Source organism: Ceratotherium simum, chromosome 8 (assembly GCF_057802395.1).
Source record: "Ceratotherium simum simum isolate JZ-2026a chromosome 8, ASM5780239v1, whole genome shotgun sequence".
Taxonomy (NCBI): Eukaryota; Metazoa; Chordata; class Mammalia; order Perissodactyla; family Rhinocerotidae; genus Ceratotherium; species Ceratotherium simum.
In genome coordinates, this window is record NC_141907.1 from 57,226,631 (window position 1) to 57,249,923 (window position 23,293).

At 37.2% G+C, this 23,293-nt stretch overlaps 1 protein-coding gene across 1 annotated transcript; it reads left to right on the forward strand.

Annotated features, from left to right (window-relative positions):
- The first annotated feature begins 620 nt into the window (after positions 1 to 620).
- On the forward strand, positions 621 to 22,182 carry AMTN (amelotin). Its single transcript, XM_004419229.3, has 8 exons — positions 621 to 674; positions 3,385 to 3,471; positions 4,466 to 4,531; positions 5,483 to 5,545; positions 8,629 to 8,664; positions 10,410 to 10,436; positions 12,696 to 12,960; positions 21,977 to 22,182. Exons 1-8 carry the CDS (start codon positions 621 to 623, stop codon positions 22,180 to 22,182), a joined length of 804 nt encoding a protein of 267 aa, XP_004419286.1.
- Positions 22,183 to 23,293: the final 1,111 nt, after the last annotated feature.

Below are 23,293 nucleotides of genomic sequence, written 5' to 3' on the forward strand. Positions count from 1 at the left end.
TTATTGGTTAAGTAAATAAAGTTGCGGAGCAATATACATAATCTCATTTTTAACCTATACACAGAGCAGTATATTTTGATGTTTGATTTATATGTTCATACATACATGATAAAACAGGTACATCCTGGAAAGTCATTTGGGAAGGAGATGGAGACGAAAAAGGACTGTAATTTTTTTATTGTCCGCATTTTTTTTAATTACCCAAGGCATGTCTTTCTGAAATACCCTCTATTCACACGGTAGACATTGGGTAATATGATGTCTACAGCAAATAACTCACCTAATGAAGTGTTGGGAAGTGAAAGAAACCAAATGATTTCACAGACAGCTAAGTCCTGATTGGTCTCTCAGTCGCCAACCTCCTGGAGTTGAGTTTAAATTCCTTCCACAAACTCACAACTCACCAAAGGGTAAAATTTTTTCACCACAGAAACTGGAGAAATCAGCTGGACTTTGAATATTGTTTCACCTGTACATTTTGCCTAGTGGACAGAAAGGTAACAGTAATTAGCTATGTTTCAAATAGAACAATCTTTTTTCAAGCATCTTCTTCTCTCAAAAGGAAAAAAAATGGCGTAAAAGAATAACACGATTTTGTGTTACAGGTAGCAATTTGAAACATGAAGACTGCGATTCTACTGTTTTGTCTTCTTGGATCAACTCTGTCATTACCAGTAAGTGCAATATGTTTATTTTTTATACCAACCAGCCTTAGCAGCATCTCTAATTGTACATCTATCTCTCTTCCTGCCTTCCATCAAAACTGCTCTGTCCCATGACCCATTCCCTTAGGTTCCTGTTTTTATTTTCCAAGGTGAAAGGTGACAAACTAATAAAGTGTTAGTGCATATTTCAGTGTACTTACATTTTTAAAATGCATGCATTCTATCGTGGTAGAACTTCACTTATTTTGGCAAAGCAATAGGGTAGAAGGGACAAACAAATGCCTTAGGTTATATCTACTCAAAATGAATAATTATTTTTCTTTCCAAAAAGAATTTGAGATTTTCTTGGCAATTAATTATTTTCTCATGACTAAAGGGGTAAACTGTATTTTCTGATTTTTTCTAATTGGAAGCCCAAAACATCTAGATTGTATAAAATCTAAAAAGGCTACCAAATCATGCAATAGCAAGGGAATATTACAAAGCAGTCAATATTTTTGACTTAGAATATTTCATCACAAACCGTGTTCACATATAATGGGTTTTTGAAAGAAAGAAGCACTAGTATTCGAACACACACTCCAACTATCCAATATTTTATGGACACAGAAATGGGTGGTTTAGATCTCTAGGTGGACTTTCCTCTAACTGTTTGAGATGTTTGAGTGTGGACATAAATAAAATAATTAGAAGATATTTGCTATGAAACAGCAGAACAAAAAGAAACCATTCTTAGTTGAGCCCCAAGCTCACTTGACACTTCTGTAGTCGCCCATATAATCAACAAATACTTACTGAAAACTCTCTATATACCAGATACCATGCTAGTTGCCGAAGATACAATGGTGAGCCAAAAAAAAAAAGACATGATCCCTCATGGTGCTCACAAAGACTGTAGATACTAATAAATAATTTTTCAAAAGAAATGTTAAGTTATAACTACGATTAGTTCTATGAAGGAGATGAACAGGGTGACCTTGTGGGGAGGAGGTGGAACGTGAGTAACCAACCTTCTTCTTATTTCATTCCAAATATACATATGTCCTTCTTGAAAGAAGTTGTCCGCAAAAATTTAATTTCTAAACAAGGTAAATTTGGAGGATAATTTTTTTAAAACAGGGATTTTGCAATTTACCAAATAAATTTACCAAAAGTTTCTTCTAAATAGGGTGTCTCTAGTGTACTTAAATTACCATACAATTTGTAAAAACTCAAGATAAATAAAACTTTCCAGGAGCACAGCCATCGTTCAAGGTGGGCTGAGGAGTGTCATACAGGTTAATGCAGATTGCTGATAGCCAATGACATGCGAGCAGCTAGAGAGCTAGTGGTGCAGGGGATGCAGGAGATGACACTAAAATGTCTGTTAGGTACAGTAGCAATATTTACTAAATGAAAATCAGGACACATGAACAAGGTTTTTTTATTATTTGTACATGAATTTATTTAATTATCAGAAAGGCACAAAAAATGAATCCATTTGCAAACATGGACACTTAAGACGGCCTAGTGATTGTTTTCAGTAGATCAAAAGTTGGGGAGTAGGGTGCACATTGGAGATGGGGCAGGTTGCATCTTCAGAAGAGTGGCCTTGGCATGGGGGCCTTGTAGGCCACTGTAGGGTCTCTGGTTTTTACTCTGAGTGAATATGGAAGTCAATGCAGGGGTTGAGCTGAGGAGCGAAAGGACCAGACTGCTGTTTTCAAAGGATCACTCAGGCTGTCATGCCGACAATAGATCGTGGGGCATGAAAAGACCTATTTGCAGAATTTATGCTTACCTAATCTTAAACCTTAAAGGGACCTCTAATGATGGATAATGCCAACCTTACTTCTTACAACTAAGGGCAAGGTCTAAAGTGAAGCCAAGAGTCAGTGGGAGCTGCAGGGCATATCCAGTGCCCCCAGGGCTGATGCAGGGCTGGAGGGCCACACTACACTGTCCCCTGGGGTACAGCTAGCCAGGAGCAAAGGCTGACTCAGGTCAACCCAGCCAGGGAGCTTCCACCTGAATGCAGAGGGAGAGCTGAGAGAAGCCAATGGAAGGATTCATGTCTTCAAGGACCAAGAGCACCTGCAGGGATCCTAGTACTGGCTCTGCCACTCGCTGTGTCACCTTGGACAGGTCACTTTACTTCGCTGGGCCTCAGTTTCCTCATTTATAAAACAAAACCATACAACTAGATCAAATGGATGGCAAGGACATTTTCACCCCTTAAATTTGGTGATTCTTAATACACTAGGAAAATACCCAGGCCAGGAAGGGGAATGAACTTCCATTATAGGAAATGACTTATCAGGCACGAGGCAAAAGCAGGAAACTTCATGAAAACACAGTAGAAATTATGGCATCTTACCTTCAAGCGTCAGGAAAAAGCAAACGTTTACAGAGCTAAGGTGCAGACTGTGTATTTCATGCCCTGAAAAAGGAGGAAGGAGGTTACAGAAAAGAAATGGGAGCCTAGGGACTACCACGAGAGACCTTTGTGCCCTACCCAACTCTAGCTCCCTCTCACCTTACCCCTCCCAGTCTGAGATTTTTCCACCCTACAACTCCATCTCCTGTTATGCATGAAATATTCTAGGGAATTAAAACTACTTCAAAACACAGAGCCTAAAGACAGACATTTTTGCATTTGGGACAACTTGTTACCTCCTGGAAATAAATGGATTCAAAACCTCAAACACATCCCTGCCTTGTCAAATATTTGTTATCACAGATGCAGCTCAGCCCTCCCTTGGGACTTCCTCCCACAAAGCTGGTTCCAGATCAGGCAACACTACTAAACCAACAGCAGCCAAATCAGGTAAGAGTCTTACAATAGGGAACATTTGCAGACCAGTGGATTTAAAATCAAAATTTACACAGAGTCTCATGACTGAACAAGAGAGAGAAGCTTTTTCCTTCTGGGAGAAAAAAGTACAAAAACCAATACACTTTTCTGAAAATTTTGATTTGGGAAAACAAAGCATCGTCTGAATCTTTTTCCTTTTGTCTGAATGATAGTTTGGTTTAGAAACCAAATCTGGTAAACTGAAAAACAATAGATACACCTATTGACAAAGCTTGGTCATCTACGCCCTTGAAATACTGTGACGTATCATATGTAATATTTGCCAGAGCTGGCAGAGACTAAGAGATAATCTATAAAAATAATTGCAGATTTCCTCATGTTTTTCTTAAATTCCATTGTTGCTGATGAACTGATTGATGTTACTGTAAAATCTGTTTCTTCAAGGCATGTTTAAATACTTTGGAAAACTGCCTTGTCTCTTGGCTACCACCTTCTTCCCACTCCAATCCCTCCTCCGCTCTAAAGGACCCCTCCTTACCTCCACTCATGTTCATGTGTTATTGTGTTTTGTGAAACACTGCAGTAACACCAGAGTCTAACGTGCTCTTTTTAGTCCTTGGTCACTACAGAGCACTCAAGTCAGAAGCCTATCCCACTCCTTAAGGAACCTGAAGTTATACAATCTGGGGACCTTCTTTAAGAAAAAGAATATAAAATTTGATACAGAAAAATTAAGTACTAAAGTGAATAATTTATAGCGAGATAAGAAGTAAGAGTAAATTACACATTTTTAAGTTGATAAATAAACTTGACACATTTCCAGGGCTCCTACCAGCGCCACGGAAAGGGGCAATGCTAGTGAAGGGCTCTGAAGCTTCACCTTCACTTACCTCCCTGGTAAATCCACCTCTGACAGGAATACAGGTCACTTGAGGATATCCACCATTGACAGCGTAGTGGAAACAGACAGCCTCTTGTCTCATATACCAATTTCAATGCCCTGCAGGTCTTCCCTTCTTTAAGTCTAATGCCTTTGACACAGATGCTTACACTGGGGTCAGATCGGCAACAGGTAAGTACTCTTTTATATCATTTTAATATTCATTGTTAAATAAATATAATACCTAATGTTGAGCATGTGTATATGTGTGTGTGTGTGTATCCACAGATGTACTCATATACACATATTCATGGTAAATAAGTTGAAAGAGCGAAGACAGAAAAGTCAAAGCGAGTTCGATGCTATTCAGTACATCAAAGAAAGTTTTTCTTAGCAAGAGCGTCTCTAAAGGAATTAATCTAATTCTCAAGTCTTTACTGATGTAGTTCTTCTCACCTCTTCTCTGAGCTTTTCTTCTCATTCCTCCAACATATTTTCCTCACTGCCCCCTACAACATCCATACACCCACACACACACTATGACCAATAACATCACCCCAACAAGAGCAAACTAGAAGGGACACAAAGATTTTCATTTTTCTCATTCATTTTCTCATTTCATTTTACTAGAATATCTGTATATTTTAATCTGTTTGGGAGATCAAAATAATTAATATGTTCCTTTCCTAATTAACGTAGTTTTTTTCAGGGGTCAGATTTAAATATAGCATTAGAGCATATTCAGTCTAGATATGTTATTCTGACCCTCACAATTTTCATGGGGCTACCTATGAAGGAATTCATTTCTTCATAGGAAAACAGTAAGAAAAATTCCAGGAATCATGGCTCTTATGGCCAAAAGGGAAGAGTGAGGATAAAATCACCTAAGTAATTTTCAAAGAGAATAGATTAAACGCCAAAGAAAAACTTACTAGGGGAAAAGTTAGTCTGACCTTTGATCTTAATAGACTAAACAAGTCTTTGAACTTCACGTCTATATCTAATTCCTAATGCAATCGTATGCTATATATTTACATAGCAAATCCTCCCTTTAAACATATTTTACATTTAGCAAATATACTTTAGTTTCCTGAATATTCAAACTGAAACAACATAATGAAAATCTTCTTCATTGCCCTACAGCTAAACCCTGCTGCAGGAGTGGCACCTGGTGCCCAGACCCTCCCACAGCAGCTGCAGCCGCAGGTAAGCTCAATGAGGGGACTTCAGTCTACATTAGGGAGCATTCTCGCTCGGGTGGAAGTCTAAAGGGGAAAAAAAAGAATTTCTTCAAGGTTCTTGAAAATTTTACCCAGACAATTTGCAGGGGGATATTCTATTAAACATAAAACTGTCTTTGGCAATGTGGTTCTTGCTGAAAATCCAGGAAAATACATGCAGAAAACTGAGCATTCTGCCTCTTAACCTCTCTAGAACACGTTTGTAATGGGTAATGGAAAATGTGAAAAGTTGGGGAATATCGAAAGGTGAAAAATACAAGGAGAGAAACTGAGAGGTATCAGGATTCTTCTCCAGCAAGTTGTGTTCTCTATTGAAACCTTTCTGTGTGATGAGAATCATCTCGGAGAAAAATTAAGAAGTGGATAGTTTATATTCATCAAATCTAATCATCTCTTCTTTGTGTCCTTTTTTCATGCCTTCTCTCAAGTCCGCAGGGCTTTCTAGTACTTTTCCTCCTACCATCATTGCTTGCTTTCAGGAAAAATCCTGAAAAACCCTCTCACACTAAGATTTAAATGACGCACTTAGGGCATCACTACTTTTGGAAGTGTTGGCATCTTAACCATGGACAAAGCCCAAATTTTTACCTTATGAAACTTCTCTAAATAGCTTAACAGTCTCTGGAGAAAAATATAATGATCCCTTTATGACTAGATTAAGTCATTATGGATAACTTATTCTCTCCAACAGGTGAACTCAGGCCCTATCTTTCCCATGTAATGGTCTAATTTTTTTGTAGCTTTATTATTTATTACATACATGTGTTAATTATAGGGAATTTGAATAGTCTTTGTGTTTTGAAATGTTCCCTTACAGCATTGTTTTTAATGATTGCTTAGTATTGCATTGTATTGCAAAAATTGGGGTTTTTTCCCAAAATTTGCTTCTATAAGCGATAGACTAATATATCCTAACCATCTTCCTACCAGTGTATGTACACCTGCAGGTTTTAATAAGAGGAAGCATGTATTAATTAGTAATTATAATCAAATCTGAGTTTAATGGACAATATAATCATATGCAACCAATACTTTACTCTGTACCTTCATTTGTTCAAAATAACAACACAAAAAACTCTGTACTGCTTCATTTATTCATATTTGTGAAATTTTGTAACTTTTTTAAATTGAGATGTATCCTTGTCTATCAGTCAGTACTTATTACTTTCTGATATATTACAGCCTTCACTCAAAGTATTAGCTGCTTATTTATATCAATAATAAAAGTGATCCTCTGAAAAAGACTAGAGAGACAAATAAAATGAAAATCTCTGTAACACGTGATGCTGGTATAATCCATATATCAATTGTTCAGCTTCAGTCTCAATGGCTACTCTACTCTGTCCTTGAAGTCAGGCTTAGAACAATTTCATATTCACCAAAAAGTATCCACTCCAGTCAAAGGCATTAGTGGGCACTGTAGATGTGACTGAGGGTTCAATAGAGAGGGTTTGATATTACACACTCCCCAACATGCAATAATATAAATCAATTCCCATATTCGGTGATGGTTCTTCAATGTCTTTAGCTATGCCACCACCAAGGGTCCCCATACTTGACTTTCTCCTGTGCAACCCCAGTAACCTCTGACTTTGCCTTTCTTTATGCAGAGTGGCTTACGTGCTCTGTCAGAAACTTGAGCACCTGTCCATAGCTCCCATTTATCAAAGCAAGCCAACATGGTTGCATGAACTCCAGAACCACACAACTGCTGGTCAAATCTCAACTCTCCACTTATTACCTGTGTGATGTCGGCCAAGTAACTTAATCACTCTGTGGCTCATTTGTCTCATAATTTAAGATGGGGATTAAAGTAGAACCCACTTCTAGAGCTGTTATAAGGGTTAAAAGAGTAGATACACATAAAACGCTTAGAACAGTGCCTACCACATAGTAAACACTCAATAAGAGTTAGCTATTATTATTTCAAATGACTTCTCTGCCAACTACTAATAAAAAGTTATCTCCTTATTGGTCCGTTGGTGAATAATTAAATTATCTTTCATCACAGTTTTTACTTAGACATCTGTGGTTTCGTATTTGTATCTTTTTGCTCCTTCCAACTTGCCCTTAAAGAAGAAATTCCTATTTTGTTCTCTCTCATATCCCGAGTGTCCCTTCTCCCCAACCCCCTTTCATATTGTCACCCTGAAGACTAGTTGTTTATTTGTCAGTAGCCAAGGATCTGATTGAGAGGAAGGCTTTTTCTTAAATGCATGTACTTTTTACCTTTTGGCATTATGGGCATTACTATACCAACTGTCTTGGGAAATAATAAAATTAAGAGTCTATTTCATAAGACTTTCAAATCTTTTGGGTTGGTTAGCATTAAAAGTTCCATTTTGACAACTTTCCTGATGACACTGTGTGAATTTCTATAGAAATAAAAATAAATCTTTGACAAACTCTAGATTAGTCCTTAGAGTACTATAGCACACCAACACCTCCACCGAAATTGTTTCAACCATAAATTCATAACATTTACGTAGTTATCAGTGACTAGTAAAGTTATTTCTCCCTTAGTTCTAAGAGCTCTGTCAGTGCCAGGGGTTGTTAAACAATATTATCCATCATTTCCTATCAGTGCTCTATTTTAACAGCAAAATATCCTGGTAACCATTATGAAACTAAATATATATGCTTCAAGAAATCTATTTTAAAATATTATTACGTGTTTTAATGTGTCTTCTGCCACATAAAAGGAACACATGCATTTTTATCACATTTTATATCATTATTACTTGAAATAATTTTTGGTTTGAAGATAGCTTGAGAGTAAAATTATTTTTGTTCATCCAATTTACTTTCACCTTCTATATGTGCTGCCTTAGACTGGTTTTTAAATCTCTCTAGATCTAATCTTCTTCTTTTTACAAAATGGATGAGTTCCGTTTCCCATCCTGTTCTATGAGTCCATATCTATTTTTACAGATGATACATTAGTAACAAATACTGTATCCTTTTAAGAAAGTCTCAATATTTATATCATGTGCCAGAACTTACCTCTGAATATTTTTTTTTTACTGAATTTTTCACTATTTTTTTCAGATGTTACCAGTTTTTGTAGCACAAATTGGAGCCCAGGTAAGATTAATTTTTAATAAGACTTTGATTTTAAAACATTTTAGTGTGAAATACTTAATCCTGCCTCAATTCCTCAGGTAGGGCCAAGTTTCCTGTTTACTTTGCACTGTATGGAGACTGATAATAAGTTGTTGTTGGTGCCATCAAGTCAATTCCAACTCCTAGCGAGCCAGTGTACCCTGTATACAGCAGAGTAGAACCCTGCCCGGTCTTTTTGCACCATCCTCTCACCTTCCAGCACTACATCCGACAATGCTCTGCTGCTATTCATGAGGTTTTCATGGCCAATTTTTTCAGAAGTGGGTGGCCAGGTCCTTCTTCCTAGTCTGTCTTAGTCTGGAAGCTCTGCTGAAACCTGTCCACCATGGGTGACCCTGCCGGTATTTGAAATACCAGTAGCATAGCTTTCAGCATCACAGCAACACCCAGCCACCACAGTATGACAACCGACAGACGGGTGGTGTGGTTCCCTGACTGGGAAATGAACCCAGTGAGAGCACTGAATCTTAACCACTAAACCACCAGGGCTGGCTGATAATAACAAGAGCAAACACTTATTGAGCACTTACTATGCACCAGGCACTGTTCTAAGTACTTTATTATTTATTATGTACTATTTCATTTACTCTTCTAAACAACCTCTGGTAGACAATAGTTTTCTTTGCAATCTGAAAATGAGTCACTAGAGATACTTACTTGCAATCACGCAGTTAGTAAATGTCACAGATGAAGCAACCAGTCAATCCTTTAAACCACACTGTTAAGAAAAAAATTAATTAATGGGGCTAATCTAATGATTAATGATTTGAGGGATTTATTTTTTAATCTCAAATTTATTTATTAACTATAGATCTTTTTCCTAAAAAATGACCGAATACTTTCTCTTCTCTCTCTCTATTTTCCTTTGGGAAAGGTAATTCTTGAGCTCACTGATAAAACTGCCAAAGGCCAAGACTAAATATGAGCATCAGGTGGCAGCTTTTACTTCTAAAAGCAGAGCCAATTATAAAATTCATATCAACTCTTAATTCCACACCTGGGAACACATCCCAAGGAAATAATCTAAAATACAGCAAAAGTTTATTTACAAATATTTTCATCAAAATGTTTATAGTAGAGAAGACTATTGGGTGCAACTTAATTAAACAAAAGGAAAATGATTAAGTAAACTGTGCAATGCAAAAGCAAATGCTTTGTGACCATACAAAAGCGTATTTATTAAAAATTGTCAGTAACATGGTTAAATGATTGTTGTGTAGTGTTAAAAGAAAAGGTAAGAAACAAATTGTGTAAATGACATGACTTCTATTACGTCTAGTATGTAAAACAGAAATGTATGAAAAAGATCTGGAAGAAAATACATCAAACTCTGCATGATGGGATTATAATTTTTTTTCTTTCTTGTTTTCTGCATTTTCCAAGTTTCCTCCAATGTACATCTATTACTTAACAATAGAAAAATATATAATTTTTAAAATTCAGAAGACCCCACATCACTCAGATAATAAGTGTTAGCAGTCCAATATCATGTGCTGACTTGAGTTTTGTGATACAAAAAGGATTATTCCTAGCCATACATTACACATCAGACACATTAACTTCACCAAGGCAGTTTAAAATACTGTTGAAAGTAAAAAATCTCTCTTTATAATCTTCAAAACTACTTTAAGTTTTTAAGTTAAGTTATACATATCTTGCCTGGAACATATTAAAATTTGTCTAATAACATGTTATTTTCCTTTTAGGGTACTATCCTAAGCTCAGAGGAATTGGTAAAAAAAATTTTTTTTAATTACTAGCATTTCAAATTCTTTTCACTGCTATCACAATGCAGTTTTCTGTCCTCATATAGTCTCTTTTGACCACAAACCCTAAACCTGATGCATACTACAATAAACAGAACATTTCTGTAGATCCTTGCGTGGGGTTGTCCTTTGTCTAGTTGGGGGTTTCATCATCTTTCTTCAGCTACTTTTCCATTAATTTGCCTTAGCTTTTGTTTTCCATATATTGATGTCAGATTCAGTTGTATCCAGAAAGCCAATGCATATTTTTATACTTTATATTGATTAAAATCTAGGATTATAAATTATTGAAATGCAAGCAGATATAGAATAATATACATATTGATATTTATCACAGGAAATATTAATTTTCTTGAATTAAATTTTTAATTTTTGTAGGAAAATACATTATTTTTCTAGCATCTTACAGTGGTGAATGGACCCTTCCTTATACATATGAATAACTAGAGGGCTGAACCTAAATAAAATTCATATTACCATTCCCAGGCACTTCTATGCATTTTCCTGTAAGTGATTTTTAGAGAAAAACTACTTGAATTAGTGTGGTATCTAAACATGACACTGAAGTAAAGAGTTGAAGCAGTATTTGGAAAGGCAGTTTTTAAAAAATCTTTCTATTACGAAAAAGGTAAAGACTTGCTAGATTGTTCACAAATAAAATCAAGTAACAGGGCTCTTTTGCCAACATTGATACATGAACACCCATAACTACCAGTTATTGAGCCAATTCTATATAACAGATACCTTGGTAGATCGTTTACATCCATTACCTTTAATCTTCATCAAAGTACAAAGTAGAAATTTTTAATTCAATATTATACATAAAGAAACTGAGGCTCAGAGAGCTTAAGCAACTTAGGTCCCAAGGTTAAAAAAGAGTACATCCAGATTGAAAGCCATTTTTCTATCCACTATACCAGTGGTTTTCAAACTTTTTTCTAAAACCCACAGTAACAGCTACATTTTTCATGCAACGAACACACACACACATACACACAAGTTTCAGGAAGCAATATTTACCCTGACCATATGGAATGCACTCGGTAATTTATAGTCTATTCTTTTTGTCTTACTTTTTAATGATGGGCACCACACACCTTCTTTATTTCAAATCTATGGATGTCATGACCCCCAATTTGAAAATTTCTGCACTCTATCTTGTCTCTCATCCAGCGTAAGTCTAATCCTGGTTTCAGTGCCTCATAAATCTAAGACAGGTTCTCCCAAACTTCAGTCCTGGACTACCAAATCAGGACCATTTGGAGTGCTGGTTAAAAATGCAGATTTCTGGGTCCTGCCCTAGACCTGCTCAACCAGAATCTCTCTAACAATGGAACGTGGGAATCTGCCCTTTAACAAGCTCTTCAGGTGGTTCTTATGCAAACTAACAATTGAGAACCACACTCAAGGAAACTGACCTGTATCTTAATCATGAGCCCTCGACCCTGACCCTTTTTATTCTATGAGATTGCCTTCAGAACTGCGAGGTCCCAGGTGACTGGTTCCTGCCTGAATTCCAAAATCAGCTGGTATCAAATTATTTCTTCTTAGGAGGAACTTCTCACAGTAATTTTTTTCTCAGAAAAAAAAAAGTGTAGGCAGCAACAGCATTCATTACCAGTGTGCAAATCATTGAAAATCTGACAGAGAGGATTTCCGTTGAGTAACCGAACTGCCAAGGGAAATATTTCTGACTGAATATTCCAATGCCTTTGAAAAATACATCAAAAGAAACTTGGAAGGATGCAAACCATGACATGAGGGTTGATTAATCTACTTGAATTAATTTGTCCATTAATTTTTAGTCTCCTAAATTACTTTAAAAAATTATGGGCAAATGAAAGACTATGGTGTAGGTCAATAACAGAGACAGAGCCTGCTGTAATTACGTGGATTTTCTGCCTTAGTTCTACCTCCAGATACACCTGATAGTAACAAATTATGCAATATTCCTTTTCCTGTGACTGGCTTGCTTCTGGCTTTCCCTTTCTGAGGGCAATGGGACACAGCAGGGAATCCCAGTAATGAAACTAGCATAAAGCTTGGCTCAGAAGAGGGAGGCATTTCCACTGAGGAATGCCCCATCTTTATTATTTTCTCTGACCCTATCTTCTCCATCCTGCCATTCCTGCCCAAACTTGCTGCCCTCAAAGGAGAAAAGGCTGGTTGACCAGCCTTCAAATGTGTTCCTTTGACTTTGTTTTCTGTTTCCTTCCCTCATTCCAGCCAGTGGCCCGGCAAATCTTCACAAGCCTCATCTTCCAGCCCTTGTTCCCCGGAGCCATCCTGCCCACCAGCCAGGCTAATCCAGATGTCCAGAATGGAATCCTTCCTGCAGGACAAGGAGGAGTAAAGCCTGCCATCCAGGGAACATCAGAGAGCCCCTTCCCAACTCCCAGTGACCCAGATGATGACTTGGGAGGGACCACCCCTGCAGGCATCCAAAGGGGTACGCACACTACCAAGGAAACCACCACAAGGTCCCCAAATGGTAAGTTCTTCAAGCAGGGAAAAAGCCCCTGGGCTCTGAAAGTCATCTGCAGAGTGAGAGAGAAGAGTTCTTTGTCTTGCTTTGACAAACATGGATCTTAATAAAATCAGGGAGCCCCTTTACTCTCTCACAGTTGATTCCAGCAATGTGAGGGGATGTTTTTACTGGGCCACCAACCCTATTGTATCAACCCAGAAAGAAGACATTTAGTTGCTAGCATAACATAATTCGCATCCTAGGTCGAAGATATTTGACCTATATTTGGAAACAGACTATGCTTTCCCTTTCCCATCTCACCCTGTGCTCCCAAACACACACAGGCCCACAGCAAACACAGTTGATCAATCATAATACTCTTTTCTACTCATTGATCGTGGATAAGCCTCAGAACCTTCCAACATAATGCTGCAAGCAGCCACTAGTAATAGACCAGAGTTAGCACAGTAGATGACCCCATGTGCCATTCTCCTCAGATGGGATTGAAGAAATGTTGCAAAAATAAGCTCTCCTAGCGCCAACAAGCAAAGATAATCATTTAACAAGTGGGGATGTCTAGAACCAAATGTCCTTAGAGATAACAAAAGAATGATTTGATATTGATACTCTTACTCCTAGAAAAGAAATTTCGATGTCAGGTAAAAATGTTTAAATTCAATATGCTTTTACCTATGTTTAAAAAGTGTTTTATTTTCTTCTAGGAATTCAATAAGCTGTTCCCAATTTTTTCAACTAAACCTCCTCAAATGTAGTGGTATGTGTGAATCTTTTTCACTGATCATATTATGGGATAGATTGAGACACACTGGAGAGAGTCAGAAGCAATTAATTCTTAGTTGATCTAAAAACTTTCTTGAAATTTCAGAAAACATAATCTTCCTAGAGAATACAAATTTCTGAAAAAGAATAATTAAATGGATAAACTTGTCTTTGAAATGTAACATTGTGCCACTTTGAACCTAGAAGATATGTGTATTAAAACGTATTTTGAAACTGACTCTTTTTCTTCTTTGGGGATGGAGGAAAGTTGGACCCTTTCAGAAAATGCATTACCTCAGGATCCATAGATGACACTCTAGGTCTAGAACTTTCTTTGGAAGGAGGCAGTGCTACAGTTATGGGAGTGGACATCCAGCAATGGAAGGACAATTTCTGATTTCCTCACACCATCTTATGACCCACTATCTCCGATAAGAGCCACAAATTTAATTTTCAATACCCAAATTATTTTTGATCATCTAAAATATACAGTGGAAACAAAGAATTATAAATCATACTGCCTATTCTCAAGCTGCTTATATACAGAGCTAGTGATTGTGGCATTTAACGTTTAATTTTGGTATGTCTGATAGTGAGAAATGACATTGATAAAATAAATCACTCTTACTCTACACACCTGAAAGGTAGAATTTAATCTGATTTAAGTTTATAACCCATACTGTTGCAGTTCATTCAGAGTGAGAGAGAGTGGAAGGGATTAACACAAACTATGCTACAGCCCCCACAAATGAAAGATGTGGGTAGGTTTAATAACATTTCTCACTATATTTGAGTTAGACCCATCATATGGAACAAACCTAAATATACACCCAAAAAATATATTCCATGTTAAGTTTTTCAGGTGGTTAAAGATTTACTAGTGGTAAAGATTTATTAGCCACAGTTACAGATTTCCAGAATCTGAGTGACATATTTATGAATTGCCAAGGTTTTCATAGCCAAATGAGAGTAAATTAGGATTCAGTTTTCCAAAAATATTTCACCATTAATGTCATGCGATACTAATTAAAAGTGCTATCAAAAGATTTCCCAGGTAAATCTCTATCAAAAAAACACTCTCAGGGCTGGCCTGGTGGCATAGTGGTTAAGTTTGCATGCTCCACTTTGGCAGCCCAGGGTTCGTGGGTCGGGATCTCAGGCACAGACCTACACACTGCTCATCAAGCCATGCTGTGGCGGCATCCCACATACAAAATAGAGGAAGATGGGCACAGGTGTTAGCTCAGAGCCAATCTTCCTCAGCAAAAAAAAAAAAGAAAAAGAAAGAAACATTCCCTCTGAGTGTCTTTTTTTAATCTATAAAATGGGGACAAAAATCCCTGTCACAGATATCCCACAAGGTTAGCATGATGATCAAGGTGGATGATACATGAAAGCACTTTGCAAACTGCAGACCACTATAGAATTTCATTTTGTTTCATTTTAATATCCCTCAAACCAATTGAACTTATCTGTCCTCCCATCTCCACACCTTCTCCCTATACTTCCTCATGGTACTTAAATTATTAGTTCAGGTGTCTGATTACCAGCTTGACCTTCTGGACCAGGTGTCTTCCTGGAGAATGCTACTCTTGGGGGATCTGAAGATTTTCCAAGGGCTACAGGTAGACAGATGGTTTTAAGGGCTTGATTTCCATTCGTCACACCCACATAGGTACTTTCCCAAGACAGATCTGCCCGAGAACATGTTCTTTTCTTCTCCTTTCATAGTCCCTCTTTTGTCACATTACAAAAGAAAGACCTACGTCTCATCTATCACTGATTTCACTGTGGAAAGTTGCTGTCATCAAAAACCTCCAGGATGCAAAACAAATGAAGAATTTCAAATATTGGAGCTGTTATTGAGAATGAGAATGACGTTCTGCAACTCAGGTAGTTTCTTGTTCTTAGCTTTCAACAAAATCAAATGAGGACCTAATGGAATTGTCAGGTAATTGATCATTGAAAACATTTTTGATGGTAGGAAATAAAACTATGAAATTAAAAATGTTTAGTTATTAATCCATTTTAAAATATCAGTAATACATAAATTACATGTTAATACAAATAGCATACTTTTAAATTAAAAATAACTATGTTTTTTAAAAATTTGATGAGAATGGTTATTTAATTAACAAAATTAGTGAGAAGAGTGGTTTTATCTTTGAAATCTCTTTCATATTTGACTTAATAAAAGATAGTATGATTCTCATATCTTGTTCTGCATTCAGTCTGCATCTGTCACAATATCACAGATGTAGTTGCTGGAAAATTCCACTGTATACTTGAGAGAATGAGAGTGAAAAAGGGAAATGTAATCTTTCCATTATCATAAAAATAGTTTTACCTCACTAACCTACCAAAAGGATCTCAGGGACCCCCAAGAGTCCTCACCAAACTTTGAGAACGACTTTGAGCAATGTCACATCCATTTTTCTATCCTCTCTCTGGTCATATGTTGAAAATTGCATGATGATCTAACACGTACGTGACTTCACACACAGACATTCTCGTTGCCTATTGTACTGCCACAGTCTGTGCCCTACAAACACAGTAATTCTAACAAAATCAATCTCATTCAATTCCTATCAAAAAAGAAAAAAATATATAGTAAATGTACAATTATATGTGCTGCAATATCAAATATGTTCCTGGCAGAAGAAATCTTCCCTGTCAATGACGCATCAATGAAAACTGAAACCTCTGCTTCCGATTTTATAGTCTGATTGGTAGAATTTTCCACAGACCAGCCTCTGGCTTTAAACTTTATAGACCTTTTTTCTCTTCCATTACCACGTACTTCTGCCATCAAGCGCCACAAGACAAGTTCACATTGCAAGGCCAACTCTCGCCTTTCACTTTGGTGTCCCAACCCTTTGTGCATTGTGATGGTGGGGGGCAGGAGTGTTCCTGAGAGCCATTTCTAAAATGGAACAACCAGAGCAACTTAATTATTCACAAACCACATGAATATACCCCACTAAACCCAAATTCAATGTATCCCCAATTCGACTTTTCTGAGGCAGATCCCAAAAATGCCTGTGATCACCCCACTGCCGTTGGACACAGACCACGTATAACGAAAGGAAAGTCAAAGTGGAGAGAGACAGATGTTTTCACTGGTCATAGTTAAAATATCTTACCTTTTCAAGAGTTACAAAACATAAGACCCTGTGAACACATTGCTAGCATCTTCTTGGGGCCTGGAAGGAGCCCGTGCAAGTGAAGAGCCCCGAAGTTTAAATCTAAACTTCACTAGCTTCTTAAATCCATCTCTGCCTTGCTACCTTTACCAGGTTCAAGACATTCTATTTGCCCTTCCTTTCCCTGTATTTTGTGTTATTTTTGCAATAATCCTATTTATGTCCTTATTGGAAGGCAAAAAGTTCACGATAACACCTACCTTGTTCTAGGTGACGAATTCGGCTTGGAGTACAAAGCAAAGGGAAATAATATATACTGATGGCATTCTACGTGAGAAGTGCAAAACATTTTTGGAAAACCGAATCCTAATTTACTGTTGGCAAAGTACTAGATACCAAAGTCTAAAGAGGTGCTGTCCAATAGAAATACAATATACATAATTTTACATTTTCTGGTCTACATGAAAAAGGTAAAAAGAAGTAGATAAAATTAAACTTTAATAATATATTTTATTTAACCTAATATATTAGTAGTAGTATACTTTGACATACATACAATATAAAAAATTAATGATTTATTTTACATTCCTTTTGTTGTTGTTGTTACTAAATCTTTGGAATCAGATGTGTATTTCCATTTACATCACAATTTAAACTAGCCACATTTCAATTGCTTAATAGCTACATATGGTTAGTGACTACCATATTGGACAGTGCTGATCTAGATATAATGGAAGAAGAGCCACATGGTTAAAAGTAACACCTCAATTTAACCAGTGAGGAATCTAAAGTTTGGTATAAGTAACATTTGCAAGGTCACACACGTCGCTAGCATTTAGCAGAGATGGGATTTGAATATGGGTTTGCATAATAAGTTATAAAGTTGAAAGAAACTTTTCTAAATTACCAAAAATAAAAATAAAATTTAATCAATAATGCTAGATCATCTGGACCATCTTTCTATTCTCTCTATAGAAAATGATAATATAAAATCATTGTCAGGGGCCAGCCCGTGGCTTAGCGGTTAAGTGCGCACACTCTGCTACTGGCGGCCCGGGTTCGGATCCCGGGTGTGCCGAGGCACCGCTTGTCCGGCCATGCTGAGGTGGTGTCCCACATACAACAACTAGAAGGATGGGCAACTACGACATACAACTATCTACTGGGGCTTTGGGGAGAAAAAGGGAAAAAAAAAAAGGAGGAGGAGGATTGGCAATAGATGTTAGCTCGGGGCCGGTCTTCCTCAGAAAAAGAAGAGGATTGGCATGGGTGTTAGCTCAGGGCTGATCTTCCTCACAAAAAAAAAAAAAAGAATCTACACATTTAAAAAAAAATCATTGTCATATGAAGAGACAAAAAAATGTAAGAAGTAAGTAAGGATGATCTTTTCAACAAATGATGCTGGAACAACTAGATATCTACATCAAAAAAAAAAGAAAAAGACTCTAAACTATGACCTTACAACTTTCACAAAAATTAACTCAAAATGACTCATAGACCTAAAAGTAAAATGCAAAACTATAAAATCTCTAGTCTATAATAAGAGAAAAGTACTCTCCATGAAAGAAAAAATTAATGTTAGACTTTCATTAAAATTAAAAATTTCTGCTTTGCAAAAGACAGTGTTAAAAGAATGAAAGATAAGTCATAGACTGGGAAAATCTTAGCAAAACACATATCCAATTAAGGACTGGTATCCAAAATATGCAAAGGATTCATAGAACAAAACAATAAGAAAACAAACAACCCAATTTTTAAAAATGGGCAAAAAATCTGAACAGACACGTCACTGAAGAAGACATACAGATGGCAAATAAGCATATGAAAAAAAAATAATGCTCGACATCATATGCCAGCATGAAATAGCTAATTCAAAAAAACAATGAGATACCACTACACACCTATTAATAAGGCTAAAATCCACAGCACTGGTAATACCAAACGCTGACAAGGATGTGGAGCAACAGGAACTCTCAGACATTGATGGCGGGAATGCAAAATGGTACAGCCACTTTGGAAGACAGTTTGGCAGTTTCTTACAAAACTTAACATACTCTTAGCCATATGATCCAGCAATTGCTCTCCTTGGTATTTACTTAAATGAGTCAAAAACTTACGTTCACACAAGAATCTGCATACAAATATTTATAGAAGCTTTACTCATAATTGCCAAACTTAGAAGCAATCAAGATGTCCTTCAGTAGTTGAATGGATAAACAAACTGTGGTACATCCATACTGTAGCTATCAAGCCACAAAAAGTCATGAAGTAAACTTAAATACACATTGCTAAGTGAAAGAAGCCAATCTGAAAAGGATATATATGATTCCAGCTGGATGACATTTTGGGAAAGGCAGAACTATGGAGACAGTAAAATGATCAGTGGTTGCCAGGGTTTCAGAGTGAGGAAGGGATGAACAGATGGAGCACAGGGGATTTTTAGGGCAATGAAACTATTCCACAGGATACTGAGATGGTAGATACATGTCATTATACACTTGTCAAAACCCATAGAATACACAACATAAAGGGTAAACCCAATGTAAACTATGGAATTTAGTTAATAAAATGTATCAGTATTGGATCATCAATTGTAACAAATGTATCACACTAATGCAAGATGTTAACAGCAGGATCAAGCGGAGGGGAGAGGGAAAGGGGATAAAGGGAAGCTCTCTGTACTTTCTGCTCAATTTTTCTGTAAACCTAAAGCTGCTTTTTTTAAAAAGTCTTAATTTTTTAAAAGATACAAAAAAATTGATTAGTATTTTAAAACATTAGCCCACAGTGTTTGCAAATTTCTAAGGTTTGCTAGAAATTATGGGGCTAAGAGATGGGAAATATCGCCCCCTAGTGGTCCTGAGACGAAAAACTAAAAGTGTAATGAACCACTCAAGGAGCCAAGGAAAAGACAGCAAATAGCCCTTTTAGGGAGACAAGGTACATCTAGAAACAAATTAAGTCTTAAATCTGATAGCCATCCGAAAATCCAAGTAAAAACTCAAACAGTTAAGAAGAAGGGTGATTAAGGACAACATTTAAGGAAAATCAGAGAATGCATGAGCAAAGTAGCCAGACCTAGTGGTCTAGTGGTTAAGACATTGTGCTCTCACCATAGTGGCCAGGGTTCGTTTCTTCATCAGGGAACCACACCACCCATCTGTCGGTTGTCACACTGTGGCAGCTGCATGTTGCTGTGATGCTGAAAGCTATGCCATCGATATTTCAAATACCAGCAGCGTCACCCATGGTGGAAAGGTTTCAGCAGAGCTTCCAGACTAAGACAGACTAGGAAGAAGGACCTGGCCACTCATTCCGAAAAAATTGGCCATGAAAACTCTATGAATAGCAGTATAGCATTGTCTGATACAGCACAAGAAGGTGAGACAATGGCGCACAAGGACCAGGCAGGGTTGCGCTCTGCTGTACACGGGGTCGCTAGGAGTAGGAATCAACTCGACAGCACTAACAACAACAAACGAGCAAAGTATATAGGTGATTGATGCTTTATAATATCCCTTGGGTAGGAAGACCGCTGCAGGAAAATGAAATAATGAAACATTGGCAGAGCTGGCCAGTAGACATCTAACCCAAGATGTAAGAAGCCACATTCAGGAAACTCAACTGGACTAAGCCAACAGAAGTTGAACTTTTAATTATTAACATACCTAAAACTTTAAATTTGTAACACTAAAACAGGTAACAATATACTCAGTATGAAATTAGTGTGTGACAGATTTTAGACCAATACATAGGACAAATAATTGCAAAAATTATTCACTTCAGAGTAAAATTTAAAAGAACAGCTAGTTTGAATTAAACTTCCTTTAACTTTATAACTACAAGAAGACATTACATAAATGAACATCTCCACAAGCAGTACACGTATGTCCCTTATGGAATCTACTAAACATTTTTAGGACCTAAAGAGCCTACTGTTTTTTTTTTTCAGTGTCCCTATATAACTGAGAATAGAACAATTTGAGAAGTTGTAGAAGAGACGTCATAGAAGGAAGTCAGCACAAATAGGATCACTTGCTATGCAGATAATCCACTCCCTCCTCACTCCCATTCCACGTGGACAGCCACCACTGGATTTGGTGGACACACTCATATTGCAAATTGCATCCTCGGTACTCTGGGTGCAACCTCCTGAATGTCAATATATATGCTAAGGACTTCTACTGTCACTCTACGTTCTAACCTTCTGATCTAAGTGTCATTCATGAGTTTTTTCTCGCTGTGTCTAACCTGCTGTTAATTCCATCTATTGTTCTCTTAATTTTGTTTATTGACATTTTCAGTTCTAGAATTTCTATTTGGCTCTTTTTGAAATCTGCTATACCATATTTTATAGTTTCTAGTTCTCTATCAAAGTGTTAAAGCTCTGCTTCTATCTCTTTGAATATAGTCTTGGTTTTTTCAAAGCAAAGTATAATTCTAATTATCTTGATTCCTCATCAGTCTCCTCTTGTTGTCTGTTTTTCTTCTCATTCTTCCTCTTGGGATCTTACCTCCTATTGAATCAGGTTATCTTTGAGAGCATGCGAATGTTGTTTCTAAAAATTTTTCATAGAAACAATTAGGGCCAGGGAGTATCTTTGTTTGTTTCTGCCAGGAGCCCAGAGGAACAACAATCTGGATTATCTTAATCCAACTTCAGAGTTTGAGATTTTTCTGGGTCACTCAGATAAAACAAAGCCGGCTGCAGTCCCTCGAGGGCTGACTTACTTCTGGTTCACCCCTCCTGGGCCTTAATCGACAGCAGATAGTAGCTTCCTAGGGCTCCCAGCTTGGATGGGCCCTGGACTCTGACTCTTGTTCCTGTAAGCCAACAAGCTTATTGAACATGCGGCTCAGCAACTTCCAGATCAGCAGCCAGCTCCAGGGCAAAAATGGCCCCAAATGCTAGACTCTCCTCTCTAGATTTTTATCCTCTCCTGGATCTTGGCCTAATTCCTCATTATCTGATTAACTCTTTAATGATTTAAAAATTTTTTATATGTCATTTAGCTTTTTAGTTGTCTTCAGCAGGGAGAATTAGTCCAAATGACTTAATCTACCATTACTGAAACCAGAAGTCCATTCCTGATCTTTACTCCTAACCCATTCCACAGTATCTTTGGCAGGGGAAAGATCTGTTAACAATCAAAAGGTGCGTAGTGTTCGAGGAAGTAGCTGGTCCCAACACCTGATGGTTCCCCGAAACTACGAATGTGGACGCTCAGCCCCTGTTGTTCTCAACCAGGGCTTAGTTGCTACTTCTGATAAAGTAGGAACAGACCCACATGGACCTCACACCACCCTAAATCAAATGAGGTGATTACTCATTAGAAATACAATACATCTGGAATTCTCAAAAATTAAACATTAACGGTCCCCTCTTGTCCTGAATGAAGAAAAAATTAACAAGACTTTTGTATGGAAGGTGTTTGAGTGTGTTTTTATGTGTCTATACTGGACTCCTAATTATTATGCTAGTTATTCTGCTTACTTTGAATACCTATACATGCTTTCATTTAAAAAGTAAAATTATTATACTGGGACTATAAAAATATCCATTATTTTTTGGAGCTGGTGCAGTTTATTAAATAATGAGACTTTCAGCCAGTCACCAACTGATTACTATAATTTTGTTTTTGAAAGCAGAAGCAGATAGAAAATATTTTAAAGGCAGAAAATTATAAGAAGGAAAATTTAGTCACCCAAATTCGTGTGTTACTACCATTATCACTGTGATGAATATTTTCTAGTCACATTTTCTGTGCATATTACATGTATTTTTTTCACAAAGTTGAGTTTATACTGCAGCAGTGTATACTGTTACATAACATGCTTTTTCCACTAAACAGTCATAAATATTTTCTCCTGTCATTATTTTGCTAGAACATAATTTTAATGTCTAAATTGTATTCCACTTTATCTATTAACCATAATTTATGCAACCAATTGTCCAACATTATTAAAGGAATTTTGTACAATAAGAAAATCTTTACTTATCTGTTGATCTATCTTTATAAAAAGTGAAGTTGGAATTTCCTATCACCGTGAGCTTCTTTCCCTCCTTCTCCCTACCTGAGTACTGGTATCAGTGAGACGACTTGGTGTTTTTTCCTTCTTCCTCCCCATCGGTGTGACATGATATGTACCAGAGGTAATGGTGGAGGCATTTGGTTTAAGAGAAGGGGAAGGGAAGAGAGAGTTTTTAGGAATAATATCAAATGGAAGACAGGCTAAGAGGTGGCCTGCTTTGGCAGTGGGAGAGGTCTGACTGGCTCGTAGACACTCCACCCGTGGGATGAAATCCCCCTCAATTAGCCCCATCCATGGGGGATCAGATGAAACTGAAACTTGCTCTGGAAACCTGGGACAAGAAAGTGTGGGGCCCTAGATTAAAAGAATCTAGAAGCCACGGAAAAGATTTAAGTCCAAAA